Raw genomic sequence first — 14,193 nt, forward strand, 5'->3', positions numbered from 1 at the left:
GAAAACAACGAAGTATCCCTCTTAAAATAAAATAAATTAAAAAATATAAACTTCTTAGAATATATAAATATTGATAATTGCAAATTATATGAAAATGAGATGACAGACTCATGAAAATAAATAAAAATGAAATTTTTAGATTTTAGTGCATGCACAAATTAAAGAATGTATAACACCATGTTAGTGGCCTGTTCTAGATTTTCTCTCACTGGATTAAGGAAGAAAACATATCTTCCTGCTGCTACATTTATTGAGCTCAACTCTATAGATGTCGAGTCTGTGAATCACAGGGACGAGGCTTTCTCACTGATGGACTCCTGGACAGCCTTCAAGAGAGCCGGCATCAATTTTTGGTTCGTAACAACTATTCCTGTGTCCAGATCAAGATATCTTCCCTTTGAGAAGTCCAGAGGTTTCCCACCAGCATCATTGACTACACCTCCAGCTTCTGCAAAATCAAACATTCATCACTGTGTCAAAACAAGTTCAAGATAACAGTTCAAACCATTTCGTCACACATCTTTCAATGGATCTCATTTGGGTTGGACTCAATGTGTTCTCCCCACTTCTTACTGGGCAAACAAAGACAAGTAAGCATAGCTATAGCAATCTTACGACCAAACAATATTTAACAAGCACTTTCTTCAAGTTAAAGTATCAACTAACAAATTTCCACAAAAAGAAGTAACACTAAATCATCATGTAAAAAATAATCATATGCCTAGTTCCACTACACAACAATATATTCTCCCAGTCAACATGATTCAGACTGCTTGTTAGTAGGTTTCGTGCATGCCAAAACTTTATGAGGTTCGCCAGAGATGGAGGCAGATAGTTTTATTAATTTGAGCATACAAGAGAATAATCTTTTATGGAGTACAAAAGATGCAAAGATGTGATTTAGCAAGTCTTAGCAACTATAAGCTGATCAGGTTCTAAACACAGTTTCAAAAACATGTACCAACCTGCAACAACTATGTATCCAGCTGCATGATCCCATATCTTCTCAACATAACCTCTGCGAGGGAACCGCAGATATATTGATCCATCTCCTCTAGACAAAGCACCATATTTTGCTTGGCTATCTATCCTAACAGGTGGTGCTTTAACACCAAGTTTCTGTGAACGAAAAACCAAATTAGGTGATTTGAAATACATTGCAGGTACAATAGAGAAATCCACAGAGTAATACCGATGCTATCAAGCTAGATAAGTCGTGGGAAGAATGTGCAGCTTCATAAGATTCAAAGAAGGATGCTTCTTCTGGGTTTTCATTAGTACTGACATGCACCTGACAGCAATAGGGAACTTATCCATCAGAATAAAGTTTTTGATCGACAGGGTTAAAGAGAAGCTCACCTTTGTTGGTGGGGAGCCATCTAAACTTTGCATGTAAGTTCCACCACCAACTTCGGCAAAAAAGAGACAACCAACTTTATCTTCAGAACTGCTGAAATCACTTTTTGCAATAGATGATAATGGTAGATTGGGACATGCTAGAACTCCCAGCACAACTTTTCCTTCATCTAATAAGGCTAATGCGATAGCATATTGTTGGCCCCTTACGAATCTGCATTACCAGGAAAAAGCAGTAAATACTAATCCAGCTAGTTAGGAGATGGAAGGGCAAATATGCATGATCTCTAAGCACTCTATGCAACACCTTTCACTAGTTTTTGTCCCAATCATTACTGTGTTTCGCCTAAAAATTTAATTCTACTCACCGATCCAAAGAATCTTAAGGGAGTCTATGTTCTAAGACCGCCGACATGCTTTTGAATGTCAACATAGGTGTGTCATCTAAATTAGCCTACTCCAGGAATAACAGAACTACGGATTAACTCAGCTATTAGATTTTTCATTTATACTTACCCTTTAGTGCCATCAATTGGATCCAGAACCCAATGCTGACCATGAGGCCCCCCTTCAGATTTTCCAGTGTCAATGGCTTTGAGCACGTCTTCCTCAGAGACAGTTGATATGTTGATAGTTCCATCACTAGCAAATGTATCATTGACAAGCTCTGTTATGCGATGCAGTGTTTCTCTAGATTCTTCTTTCCTAAGGTCTCCAGAGTCCTAGAATACTCAAAGCCATATTAAGAGGAAGGTCCCGATGGCAGGGGAGGGGAACTTAGACAGGCTCAGAAGAACAGAGATTACCTCTTCAGCTACTAATGATAATGGAATAGCTGTCAACTCTTTCTCCAAAATTAAGCTAACAATAGCCTGTGAACCTGCAGAAATATAAGGTCAAGGTAGGTAAAATTCCAACATTAACTAATGCATGACAGCAACAGCAAAATGATATTGACTTGCATCTGCAATTGACGAACGAACATAAGACATTACTTGAAAGCTCCTTAAGCTCCAAAAACAGGCAGAAACTCAGATGCAATGTGTATAATGCAAATATAGATGATAAAGGAGGTGAAAGGGAGGGGCACCAATAGCGTGATCACACAGCTAAATTATTACCCTAGAAGAATGCAAGAGCAGTAGCCAAGATAGAGCAATTGAAATTGCAAAAACATACCATAATCAGCCACGGTGACAGGACTTTTGTCAGATTTCGATTGGACATCGGATTGCAGCAAAGCCGTTTGCACCTTCTATTGAAGGAAACACAATAGCACATCTTAGTTACATATCAGTTGTAATGTTAACATCAGAACTCTCATAGGTGCAAGCTTCATTATAGCTGTGCATCAATACCAGTTACTAATCAATGTGTAAATATCAGGAAACATATAATCAATGCAAACAACCAGTTTATCAAATGTAAGGTTCAATCCTAATTTACCCCATCTCATCCTATTACCCACAATAATCACCAGTAATCACAAACAAACACTAAAATTCATCGATAATCAATCAAGGTAGGTAGTATATCAATAATTCAGCAATGAAAGAAAGGTATGTGGAGATTGACCTGGCACAAACGAGCAGCTACAGATGCCGCTTTCTTGGCGGCGGCTAGCTGTTTGTGGTGAGACATTGAAGCAGTGGCTCTTGCTGCGCGCGGAGTAGTAGTAGAGAAGGAGAGTGACAAGAGAAAGGGGAATTTTGATTTGGTGTGGAGGTGTGTTCCTGTTCTCGAGTTTATATGTACGACTGCTCCTCTCTTAATTGACAATACCGCACTACTTTGCCCAAATGATGTATTCATCTCTCTGTCTCTCTCTCAACCAATTTTCCTTCTATATTTTAACTTCACGTGCTGAGTCACTTTCAAAATTATAAATTTAGTCCCCTCAAAATAATTGAAATGAATAATTACTGTAGTACTACTAGTTTGTGAATCTGTGATTGAATTATTTTTCCTTTTAGGCAACTAATGACTTTTATTATACTCCTAGTATGTACATTTCATTTTTCCTTTTAGGCAACTAATGACTTTTTCCTTTCAAATCAATTTTAGTGGTGTCAAGATTATTTCCATGATATGAATAATTTCAGTTAGGAATGTGGGAGAAAATTAAGGAACGTATAAACTGCAAAAGACTTGAGTTACATACAGTACATGCTCTTGTTAACATTAAAATTAAGCAACTTTATAACCATAGATTTGTTATATTTAATAGCTAGGATTAAAGTTTAGAGTTTGTTGGTTTACATTTGATCACATCCGAATGAAAGAAGCGTTAATGATAGCAATTGGTGTAATTATCAACTTGTAAAGAAAATGATCCCTTAGTTGTAAATGTAATTGTGTTACCGATTCGTTCCAGTAGCCCAAGTTGAGTTGGAAGCGCAGCATGAATTTGACATGTAAACAATCGAATATATCTCAAAGGAATCGCAATAATGCGTAACTTTCACAATTCTAACATTAGAATTGAGTGCTATTTGCCCCACACTTTCTTACACAGTGCAAACGAGAAATGTTTCTTACTAATAGTTGAAATAGCATCTCTAATAACCTTGTGAAGCCCTTCACCAATCAAGCAACAAACTTCAAACAACGAGTATCGTTGTGGATATTCTGGCACTTAATCGTGCAGAACCGCATCCCACACTGGAGGCACGTATAGTTAGCAGAAAACCCACATACTGTGCAGAAATGGCGACGGGCGGTGGAGCTTGGAGGTCCCACGGCTGCTCTCAGATACGAGGGTACATGGGGAGGCAACGATTCCAAGTTGGCCTAATTCCCAACACCCATTTAAATTAGGTTATGATGATTGATATGGAGTTGCAGCAACTGATAATCTGAGTAGAAGCAGAAGGCAAACAATATTTAAGTGCCATTAGCCCTTACCTCTTGCAAGAGCTCAATGAATGTTCTTGGTGCCTTCTTAGCATTTTCGAGTGCTTTAGCTTGGCGTGTTTTCCGTTTTGTGCTTCTGGATTGCTTCTTCTGATATGCTGCATAATGCCACGTTTCACGTTATGAGTAATTGGCTGAATTTTTCAGATGAAACAACTGAAGGCCATGGTTGTTTATTACAGAATAATACAACCATAGCTTACTCTAGCAGGGTCCTGGGCTGAAACTACTATCAGACAATTATGACTCTTCTTGCAAGGTAGGGGTCCATCATTGAAAGAAAATTTGATAGAAAAATAGCATTGTGGTCAAATGGCCTATTGTAAAGTAACTAGAATCAGGACAAGACCCATTGTTAATCAGAAATTTTTTTCATGTAAACAACTCTGGTTACATAAACAATTTACTCCTTATCAGACAAAGAAGTATATTCTTAGCTAACTCTCAGGTATAATATGACACATCTATATTCACAGTCCATTAGGCACTCTGTGCAGCAAGATAAGTTGATCTTTAGGTTACAGATTCTTATCCAGCATGCAAAATTGGCTTCTCAATCCAAGTAGGAGTTATTATGTATACATATATGAGCACAAATGACTCATCAGAAAGTGAAGCACCAATGGATGTTCCATGGCCACTATACAACTCAGCGCTTACTGTGAACTTTCTTAAAATACTCACTAGGCAGTTTTCATTGCCACATGTTTTTATGCATAACCGATATACCTACTTCATCTTTTTTCATTACAAACTAAAATGAACCCATGCAAAGGGGGAGAGCACAAACAGTGACTGCAAACTGACCCAAAGCAAACAATATATCGACACTTAAAAGTTTGCAGTTATCAGAAATGACAATAAGCATGATTCTTGATATAGTAAGTCGAGAGAAAATGGCTTTCTTTAGGTGTTTGTTTTATGAATGCTTGGGTAAGAATTGTATGCTGAAAAAACTATTAAACATTTGACCTTGATCATCATCATCAAGTGAGGCTTCGTCATCATCATCAACTTGCACAGTCTCGAATCCAGCATTATCATTTTCCAGAGCTTCAAGACGTGCAAGCATTGCCTGCAGCATTATTCTTCAGAACTGGATTTTTAATAACAAAGCCACGCTCCAAAAGGATACAAACAAAATTGATTCTACTATGATATACAAACACTGAAGAAGTAACAAACAGGAAACTATAACGACATAGACCTGGGTCCGATTGTCACTGCTGGCAAGGGCTGCAGCCATTTTCGGAGCAACCTTACGAGTTCTCATCGACATCCGCCTAAGCGAACTGGACATGTCTTCTTCCATGGCTGCAGATATGTATAGCAAACTTTCAATACTCCATGTAACTGAGCAAAAATTCCATATATAGCAATTATAAGAAGAGCTCAGACCCCAAATACCAATGTATGAAGAAGTGACTTTTTTTCACTCTTAGGGGCATTTAGTCGAGCAGCTGGCGTGCCAATCTAAACATAACAAACTCATACGCTACCAAACAAGATCATAGGGATACAGAGACAACGTTTTACCTCTGGAAACTGGTATTCGCGTCTATAAATTCAATTGTCCTCTTCAGCGGTTATCAAATTGTTTCTAGAAATCCGAATATAATTCAATATGTTATTTTTGTCATTAGAAGTTCAATTTTTCACGAAGAACTTGTGTTTGTAACTACAGCTTCATCGAATAATATCTCGACGGAATCAGAGAAAAACAAAGCTGAAAATCATACATTTTCGAGCAATTAGGCAAGGCTTACTTAGTGATTTGGAGCGCGGCGGGCAAACGGAGATGGAGTAGTGGATGATCGCGATCGAGGCAGAAGAGGTGCGCAGGCTACGCTTTGTTTCACTACTGCAATCACTCACTACTAATCCATGATAGAGTTAAAATTAGATTAAAATTTGTATACTTTGGTCCTGTTATTGATTTTAATTTATTTTTCCCAAACAGTGAAAAAGAGAAGTATGGGGTGATTTAGATTTTAGACTACTCCTACTTATCCATCCATACAAAATTGCGTCGACTTTTTATTAGTTTTAGAAAAGAGTTTAAAATTATATAATTTCAGTTTTATCAATGTTCGACAAATCTTAATTTCGATTAAATTGATGATGTACGGACTGAAAGTCGAAAATTACCACATAGAAAAAACAAATGATGACCAAATTGAAATTATTTGGTGGTGATGCACAAAAATGTCACCTTAATATAAAAACTACTGCTAAATACTATTTCTATTTTTCTTTCGTTATCTTGAAAACTAAACTAGTAGTTTGCCAATTGCATTTATGGTCCCATTTTAAAGGAGCACTAAACATCTCTAATCTTTGATACTCCCTCCGTCCATGAATAGGAGTCCCAGTTGAGTTGGGTGCGGGTTTTAAGAAAAGTTTGAATGTAATAATTTAAGTGTGTGATAGTGGAATGTGGGACCCATTTATATTATTATTTGCAATCAAAGTGGATTAAAATTAATTGCAACTTTTAAATTAAGGGAAAAGTGGGGTCATTTTTTATACTCCCAAGATAAAATGTCTAACCGAGACTCCTAATGGCGGACGGATGAAAATGGCCAACCGGGACTACTATTCGCGGACGGAGGGAGTAATAACTTTTGTACTTTCTCCGTTTATTATATTATTGATTATTGATTCCTTTTTGTTTAGACTGTCTTGCTAAAAATTCTTTATGTCCATTTTTAACAAATATTAATACATTTAGAGATTATTTAGTTTCCAAGATTATTATATCTTGAAATTAACTATTATTGTATTTGATTTATGAGATTAAATTTTATAACTCAATTTTAGATGGATAATTATGTGATAATTTATCATAGACACACCCTCCAACTAAAATAATTTCACAGCTCAGTTAAAAACTACATCTCATGATTATTTTTTAAACAAACTAAACATCCACTTAATCTCTCTTACTTACTCCTAGTGTATTTTCTTCCGTAGTTTCATTATTTATCTACTTTATTATCTCTTCATATATTATTATTACTGTACTTAACTCACTTGACTATTTACTTCTTAATTTCGGTGTCAAAGAATTGCTTCAATACGTTTGCTCTATTGTAATTATACTTTTCTAGCTTGGAATGTTATATTCGACATCTTATATATCAGTCTCACAATAATAGTTTATGTTGTCATTTTAATTTTTTCCACAATAAAAGTTAGTAATTTTCACTTTTATAATAAATGGTCAGGTTTCACATTCTTTTAAGTTATACTACTCATATTTCAATATAAAACTAATATATAAAAATAATTCTCCTATTTCATAAACCTTTTCAATTCATTTTCTTCACTTTACTAATTTATAAAATTCATATCTAAGTCAAATGCGTACTCATATTTAAATGTCACACATCACGTCATACCTCCTCTTATATAGGACTATAAATAGAAATTATTTTACTTTTAATTCGTTTCCTAAAAAATTAAAAAATTTCTTTTTAGGAAAATTCCTTTTTCTCAAGTGGGATGAGATTTATTTTTCACTAATACACTTTTCTCTCTATTTCTCTTTTATATAATCAATTTTTACATTAAAATTCGTAACGTTTTCAAATGTATTTCCGAGACAAAATTGAAAAAAAATTATCTATGGTAGTAATATTTTTCACTCTCTAAAAAATAAGTGCAATTCATTTTCCGGGAGTCTAAAAAAATAAAATTTCAATTTTCAGTGATAAAAGTCCAAACTCTGAAAATGACCTAGAGATTTTTTATATGCAAATGTAATACTCTCCTCACATTATAATATTCTTAAATATAGCTATGAGTGAGATATCCAAATAGTGACATTTGTGATTTGTTATGTAGGATAGTTCATAATTTCGACTGTATCTGCTCGGAGCAATTATATCTTTGTATACTTCTACTAGGTCGAAAAATAAAACTGCTATACAAACAAAATGTTGCTACTACATAGTACTCCATTTAAATAAGATGACCCATCAAAACTCAAACTAAAAAATTTTAAATTTTGAAAACAATCCAATAAAAGGGTAGGAACCAATTGTCCACAAAAATTTATTGGGAGGGCCCAATTTTCCTGTTAATATTATGCCTCTAGAAGTATAACTCTTCACAATTATCATGAAATAGATTAGCCATAAATCCATTATCAAAATAGAAATTAACAAAGAAGAAATAAAAAAAACTGTGTTCAAAATTTGACCAATGGCACCGACCCAAACAGCACTCTCCAATAAGTCAAGTCAATCCCTCTCCATTGCATTTCCAATTCCAAGGTTTCAATTTCTTCCCCTCACAATTTCCCAAATCTCCCAAATCATCCGCCATGGATAGAGAGCAGGAAGAAATCCAATTCCTAGGGTTCTTCGGCATCCTTCAGGAATCGTGCAACATCGTGTCCTCATGGAAGAAGATCTTCGCCCAAATCACGGTAGCCCTAATCATCCCCCTCTCCTTCATCTACCTCGCCCACATCGAGATCTCGGAGCTCCTCTTCACCAAAATCATGCACAACGAATTCATCCTCGACCAGACCCCCGAGGGCACCAGCTCCTACGACCGCCTCAACGCCCTCCTCTCCTCCGAGCTCACCACCTTCTTCCTCTTCAAACTCGGCTACTTCCTCTTCTTCATCGTCCTCGCCCTCCTCTCCACCTCCGCCGTCGTCTACACCGTCGCCTCCATCTACACCTCCCGCGACCTCTCCCTCCCCACCGTCGTCAGCGTCGTCCCCCGCGTCTGGAAGCGCCTCATCGTCACCTTCATCTGGAATTTCGTCATCGTCTTCGCCTACAACGTCGTCTCCCTCGTCGTCCTCATCGTCGGCGCTATTCTATTAGGCCAGATCGACATCGTCGGTCCTCTGTTCCTGATCGCCTTCGCCGCGGCCTACCTGATCGGATTCCTGTACATCACGATCATCTGGCACGTGGCGACGGTGGTGTCGGTGCTGGAGGAGAGCTACGGGATCAACGCGATGACGAAGAGCCAGGATCTGATCAAGGGGAAGATGGGGGTGGCGTTTGCCGTGTTCATGGTGATCGGGGTCTGCTTCTTCGCGATACAGCTGATGTTCGAGATGCTGGTGGTGCAGGGGGAGGGCGGGGTCGCGGATCGGGTCGGGTATGGGATCGTGTGCTTGGTGTTGCTGTCGGTGTTGATGCTGTTTGGGCTGATCGCGCAGACGATTATCTACTTTGTTTGTAAATCGTATCATCATCAGAATATTGATAAATCGCTGCTGGCGGATCATCTCGGGGCGTATCTCGGGGAGTATGTGCCGCTCAAGGCTGCGGATGTGCAGCTTCACCATTTTCAGCCTTGATTGGTTCTTCGTCGCCGTTGCATTTGCAGCTCAACAGAGTAAATTGTTTGTATATTTTTATTTACTTCTCTTGTTTATTTGTTGTCTAGTTGAATGATTAGTTAGTGTTGTGTTATTCTTGTACAATTATTCTATCTTGTTTATGGAGTAGTATTATTCCCTTTGCAAATTATTTGAACATAGATTTGTGTCCAGGGAAAGATAGAATTCAAGAATTGAGTCAATTCTGGCATGTGAATGTGTGATAGGATTATGTGTGGTGACGATTTTCAGGCCGAGTTATGGAATATCTTCGGCGTGGCCGCGTGGGCCAAATTTAATTGCTTGTGAATTTTTGTATTTACTCATGTCATCCTCTAGAAGAATACACACAATTAATTTTAGCTCGTAACCCTACAAAAACTCAAGAATTCAACATATACTAGCATATTTCTTTTAGAAGTGTGCAGAAACATAGTACCCCGGTAGTGGTAGTAGTAGCAGTTTGTGAAATTGGAGTCAGAAAAATTGTCCATCAGAAAATTCGACCTTATGATTTTATCAAGTGAGAGATGGATATATTTTTTGAGAGTGTTCAGATTGCAAGATTATATTTTAAGATTAATATATATTGTGTTTGGTTCATGAAATTGAATTTTTAATTTAATTTTAAAAAGATAATTATGTGATAATTAGCCATAGTAATTCCCTTGAATTAAAATAATTTCATAAATCAATTCTAGATGGATAATAATATATATGATAATTAGTCATTAAATCATATTCGAGTATTAATACTCCATATTCTTATGTGAAAGGTGGGTGCATGTACTTACACTTTTACATGCTTTGTAGTAGAATTTTCTTAAAATTATTTAGATTTCGATCTCTTCAGTTTTAGATCTTAAATTCTAGTTACTTTAGGATGTTAGTTAACCGTAATTTAAAACTACTAATAAGTATGCTGAAGTACACGAATAATTAGACATAACTAAATAGGGTATCCCCATCTCATAAATAATCGGGTTGAACGCGTCAAACCGTGTTAGGGAATAGTAACTATGCATGACTTCGCATATGGTTCCGGCCTCCGGGTCTTCAGGCGTACATGTCACATCAGTGGGTTCATTATAAAATACTATTCCTCCGTTACATAATAGTAGAGTCATTTTGTCATTTTGTTACGTTGCATACTAATAGAGTCATTTTCCTTTTTAGTAAAAGTCAACACATTTTTGCACACCTACTTTACTCTTTCTTACCTTTTTCCTCTCTTCATCTTTCTATCTTTTTCATTTTCCACTTTATTATCTCTTTACTTAACTCACCTAATACAATTTTTCTTAATCTCCGTGTCGAAAAGAAACGCCTCCATTACTACTAACTTAAGTACTACTCCTCCGTCCCCAAAGAATGTATATATGCACTTTGAGTTCAGCATGAGTTTTAAAATAAAATTGGTAAAGTAAGTTGGAGACAGAGAAAAAATAATTAAAGTATTGTTAGTTAAGAATGAGTCTCATATTATTAGAAAAAAAATACGTACATAAAAATAGCTAGTAATACTCCATTATTCATATTGCAAAGATAAAACAACAACTTGTTAGGCTAAAAGTATTTTTTGTTTTTTTTTTTTAATTACCGAATTCAAGACTTGATTCACAAGTCTGTAAGTTGGTGGATATATTAAGGTTAGTTTTATCCTTTTACGAGAATTCAAGATTAAAAAAAAATGGTTTGGTAGAAAATTGCCTTTTAAATAGAGTACTCCGTATTTCACAATCAAGATAGTGAAATCACAAGAAAAATAAAGTTGGTCGTGGATTGATAATTTGCAACCAAAGATGCGTATTGGACTATTGGTTATTAGTTGCCTTTTAAATAATATGATAATTCAGTGACAAATCTACTTTTGATCGTAAATCAAAGTAATTAAAGTAATCATTTCATAACTCCACTTGTAAAAATACATATACGTATAATTAAATGAAATAAATTAACTAATTATGTTGGCTTAATATGCATTGAATTATAGGAGGTGCAGAAATCGAGTTTATTCTGCGTGGCGAAGATTTATTAGTCTTTCACAAAATGTGGGATACGGTAGTCGTAGATCATAGCGCCGCTTTGTCATAGCCCTTGATTACCTTACCTACTAAATCGCTAAACTTTTGTGCTGCGCTTTACTCACCGACCTACAAATTAATTGAAAACCTAATTCGTATGGTTATATTTTTCAATGAAATTTGCTAGAGTGGCTCACTATTATTTACTTACTACTACACTACATATACCATTTCATTGACAATCGAAGTTTCATCTATGTTCATAATTATACTCCCTATCGTAGTACTAGTAATTAGAGTTTTATTTGGCTTTAACATTCAAGAAGCGCCCATGGCCTAATGGATAAGGCGCTTGACTTCTAATCAAGCGATTGTGGGTTCGAGTCCCACTGGGCGTGTGTTTCTTTTTTTTATTTGTTAGAACTATAACCAAAAATATTACACCATATAGTATAGGGATATTGGCATCTAATGAAAAAAATTCCCACAAATAATATTATGATACGGAATTTTTTCATATTTTCTCGACAACAATTTTGAGAGCTTCAAGTTTTTCAATCTTTGAAGATAGTTTTTTTTTTTAAGCACATCCTCCAAAATTGTTCGTTCAATTTATTAAAATAACATGAATTTTTTCATTTGTGAAAAGAAGCAAACCCGGGATAAAGTTCGTAATATTATTTGTCAATTTTAAAATTTATGAGAAAAACCCAACTTTTTAAAAGTTTCATGATATTAGATGCCAATATCCCCATAGTACAGGGAGTACTATTTATTTATTTATTAAAATTAATCACTTCTAGTATGATTGAAGCTGATGAAAACACATAATTAATCCCGAAAACCGATTAGTACAGCGCAGGGTTTTATTAAAATTAAACGGTTGATTACACATAACTATCTAAAACGGAGTAGTAGTTTCTGGTATGTTGTCACAATACTGAGGTGATATGCGACACAGACTAGGCAAACTTTGTGCCGTCTGCACCATCTCCCTCATCTGTTGCCCTTGTAATCCTGCTGATTGATGTTCCCTCACCACCTGCGCAATAAATTGATCAATATTAATGATTTAATCCCATTACTAATTTATTAAAAAACATTTAGTAGACCTGCTTGACAGCTTCGCAGCGGCACTGCTGATTGATCCGCTCAAGCTCATCGCAGCAACGCGGGAACGCCTCGCGCCAGCCGCGGGCGTCCTGGCGCGTCCAGTCGAACCGGCTGCCCTCTTTCAGATACTGGCGGCAAGAGCTCAGCCTCTGCCGGTCGATCTCGCGGCGGCAGCGGCTGCTGGGGTTCAGAATCTCCACGGCGGTAGTGGAGGCCAGGAGGAGAAGGAGAGGGAGAAGAGAGAGAGCGAACTTGGCCATTTTTAACACTTAAGTGAGATTGTGTTTGTTTGTTTGATGGAGCTTGTTATTTATGTATATAAAGGAGATGAATGGAATTGAATTTGTACGTGGCTGGTTGCATGAGATGTTCATTAGCAGGTGGATTTGCATGCTTCTCTTCGCTGTATTACTTCTTCCACGTATATATACATATTTTATCATTTTTGGTCGGATCCCTTCGGTACACACAATTGAGTTTAAATTATAATTCAATTTCAAACCATTTGTTCGGTCAAAATAATATAAATAGTTGATACGAAGAAAGTTTTCAGTGTGTAATTTTAATTATTTATCTATAATATAATCCCTCCGTCCACAAAAATTAAAGTACAATTACCATTTTTGACCGTCCACAAAAAATAGATCACATTCATTTATGGAAAGTTTTCAACAAATAACCTTACGCATCACTCCACTAACACTACTTCTCACTTACTTTTTCTCCTTCTCTCTTACTCTTTCCCTTCTCTCTTACTTTACCAATTCTACATTAAAACTCGGTGTCATACACAAATTGTTCTACTTTTTATGGACGGAGGGAGTAGAATTTAAATGGTTGAATTGAAAGAAATTGGAATTGTAATTCAATTTTGAATTATACTCCATCCGTCCCCGATTAATTGTCACTCTTTGACTGGACACGAGTTTTAAAAAATGTGAAGTAAAGTTGGTTGAAAAAATTAGTGGAATGTGAGACTCGCTTTTTTTTTTATATTGATTTTAATATAAAATATGAGTGAAGTGGGTTAGTGGAATGAATGTGAGACCTACTTACCATTTAAGATAAAAATGAAGTGTGACAATTATTGAGGGACGGATCGAAATAGAAAAGAGTAACAATTAATCGGCGACGAAGAGAGTAATATTTTGTGGTACTAAATATTGAATTTGAAATTGAAGGCCCAAATCCAATTCCAAGGGCCCAATAGTGTCATTTCTATGATACCCAACCTCACTGACTTTAAATTAGAGATCGAATTTGCTACGAAATGGAGAATAAAGATTGAGTTCTAATTGTAATCGTGAAAATATCGGGACTTGGAATCTTAGAAGCAATCAACTCTTAAATTTACTAATAGTTATTATCTCTTAAATAGTTATTATCTCTATATGAGGTATAATTTATTTTTCATTAATAATATTTTATTATTATTATTAT

General features: G+C 36.0%; 4 protein-coding genes and 1 non-coding gene across 6 annotated transcripts; 2 read left to right on the forward strand and 3 right to left on the reverse strand.

Annotated features, from left to right (window-relative positions):
* Positions 1 to 111: 111 nt before the first annotated feature.
* Positions 112 to 3,170, reverse strand: LOC125205534 (SAL1 phosphatase-like). Its single transcript, XM_048104544.1, has 8 exons — positions 2,932 to 3,170; positions 2,536 to 2,611; positions 2,163 to 2,236; positions 1,873 to 2,078; positions 1,360 to 1,570; positions 1,193 to 1,291; positions 966 to 1,119; positions 112 to 448 (listed from the first exon to the last, which is right to left on the reverse strand). Exons 1-8 carry the CDS (start codon positions 3,166 to 3,168, stop codon positions 285 to 287), a joined length of 1,221 nt encoding a protein of 406 aa, XP_047960501.1. The 5' UTR covers positions 3,169 to 3,170; the 3' UTR covers positions 112 to 284.
* Positions 3,171 to 3,785: 615 nt separating this feature from the next.
* Positions 3,786 to 6,191, reverse strand: LOC125207671 (SWR1 complex subunit 6). 2 transcript variants are annotated; one of them, XM_048107108.1, is made up of 6 exons: positions 6,036 to 6,191; positions 5,806 to 5,869; positions 5,477 to 5,583; positions 5,242 to 5,344; positions 4,261 to 4,367; positions 3,786 to 4,146 (listed from the first exon to the last, which is right to left on the reverse strand). In XM_048107108.1, exons 3-6 carry the CDS (start codon positions 5,579 to 5,581, stop codon positions 3,943 to 3,945), a joined length of 519 nt encoding a protein of 172 aa, XP_047963065.1. In that variant the 5' UTR covers positions 5,582 to 5,583; positions 5,806 to 5,869; positions 6,036 to 6,191; the 3' UTR covers positions 3,786 to 3,942. The 2 variants fall into 2 exon arrangements, with proteins under 2 accessions (XP_047963065.1, XP_047963064.1); XM_048107107.1 differs by lacking the exon at positions 5,806 to 5,869.
* A 2,272-nt stretch (positions 6,192 to 8,463) lies between these two features.
* LOC125207767 lies at positions 8,464 to 9,764 on the forward strand. Its single transcript, XM_048107245.1, has one exon. It carries the CDS (start codon positions 8,597 to 8,599, stop codon positions 9,593 to 9,595), a length of 999 nt encoding a protein of 332 aa, XP_047963202.1. The 5' UTR covers positions 8,464 to 8,596; the 3' UTR covers positions 9,596 to 9,764.
* Positions 9,765 to 11,965: 2,201 nt separating this feature from the next.
* TRNAR-UCU lies at positions 11,966 to 12,038 on the forward strand. The gene has a single exon. It is a non-coding gene; the product is annotated as a tRNA-Arg (tRNA).
* Positions 12,039 to 12,448: 410 nt separating this feature from the next.
* LOC125207938 (2S seed storage albumin protein-like) lies at positions 12,449 to 13,052 on the reverse strand. The gene is made up of 2 exons (XM_048107459.1): positions 12,753 to 13,052; positions 12,449 to 12,682 (listed from the first exon to the last, which is right to left on the reverse strand). The coding sequence occupies exons 1-2, from the start codon at positions 13,011 to 13,013 to the stop codon at positions 12,542 to 12,544; spliced, it is 402 nt and encodes a 133-aa protein (XP_047963416.1). The 5' UTR covers positions 13,014 to 13,052; the 3' UTR covers positions 12,449 to 12,541.
* Positions 13,053 to 14,193: the final 1,141 nt, after the last annotated feature.

This window comes from Salvia hispanica, chromosome 2 (genome assembly GCF_023119035.1).
Source record: "Salvia hispanica cultivar TCC Black 2014 chromosome 2, UniMelb_Shisp_WGS_1.0, whole genome shotgun sequence".
NCBI classification, from domain to species: Eukaryota; Viridiplantae; Streptophyta; class Magnoliopsida; order Lamiales; family Lamiaceae; genus Salvia; species Salvia hispanica.

Coding starts and splice junctions, on each gene's coding strand:
- LOC125205534 (XM_048104544.1), bottom strand. CDS start 3,168: ATGAATACATCATTTGGGCAAAGTAGTGCGGTATTGTCAATTAAGAGA. Junction 2,237..2,535: donor TGTCACCGTGGCTGATTATG/GTATGTTTTTGC, acceptor ATATTTCTGCAG/GTTCACAGGCTATTGTTAGC. Junction 449..965: donor TGGATACATAGTTGTTGCAG/GTTGGTACATGT, acceptor TTGATTTTGCAG/AAGCTGGAGGTGTAGTCAAT.
- LOC125207767 (XM_048107245.1), top strand. CDS start 8,597: ATGGATAGAGAGCAGGAAGAAATCCAATTCCTAGGGTTCTTCGGCATC.
- LOC125207671 (XM_048107107.1), bottom strand. CDS start 5,581: ATGGAAGAAGACATGTCCAGTTCGCTTAGGCGGATGTCGATGAGAACT. Junction 5,345..5,476: donor GCAGTGACAATCGGACCCAG/GTCTATGTCGTT, acceptor ATAATGCTGCAG/GCAATGCTTGCACGTCTTGA. Junction 4,147..4,260: donor TCATTGAGCTCTTGCAAGAG/GTAAGGGCTAAT, acceptor GTTGGGAATTAG/GCCAACTTGGAATCGTTGCC.
- LOC125207938 (XM_048107459.1), bottom strand. CDS start 13,013: ATGGCCAAGTTCGCTCTCTCTCTTCTCCCTCTCCTTCTCCTCCTGGCC. Junction 12,683..12,752: donor GCTGCGAAGCTGTCAAGCAG/GTCTACTAAATG, acceptor TTTATTGCGCAG/GTGGTGAGGGAACATCAATC.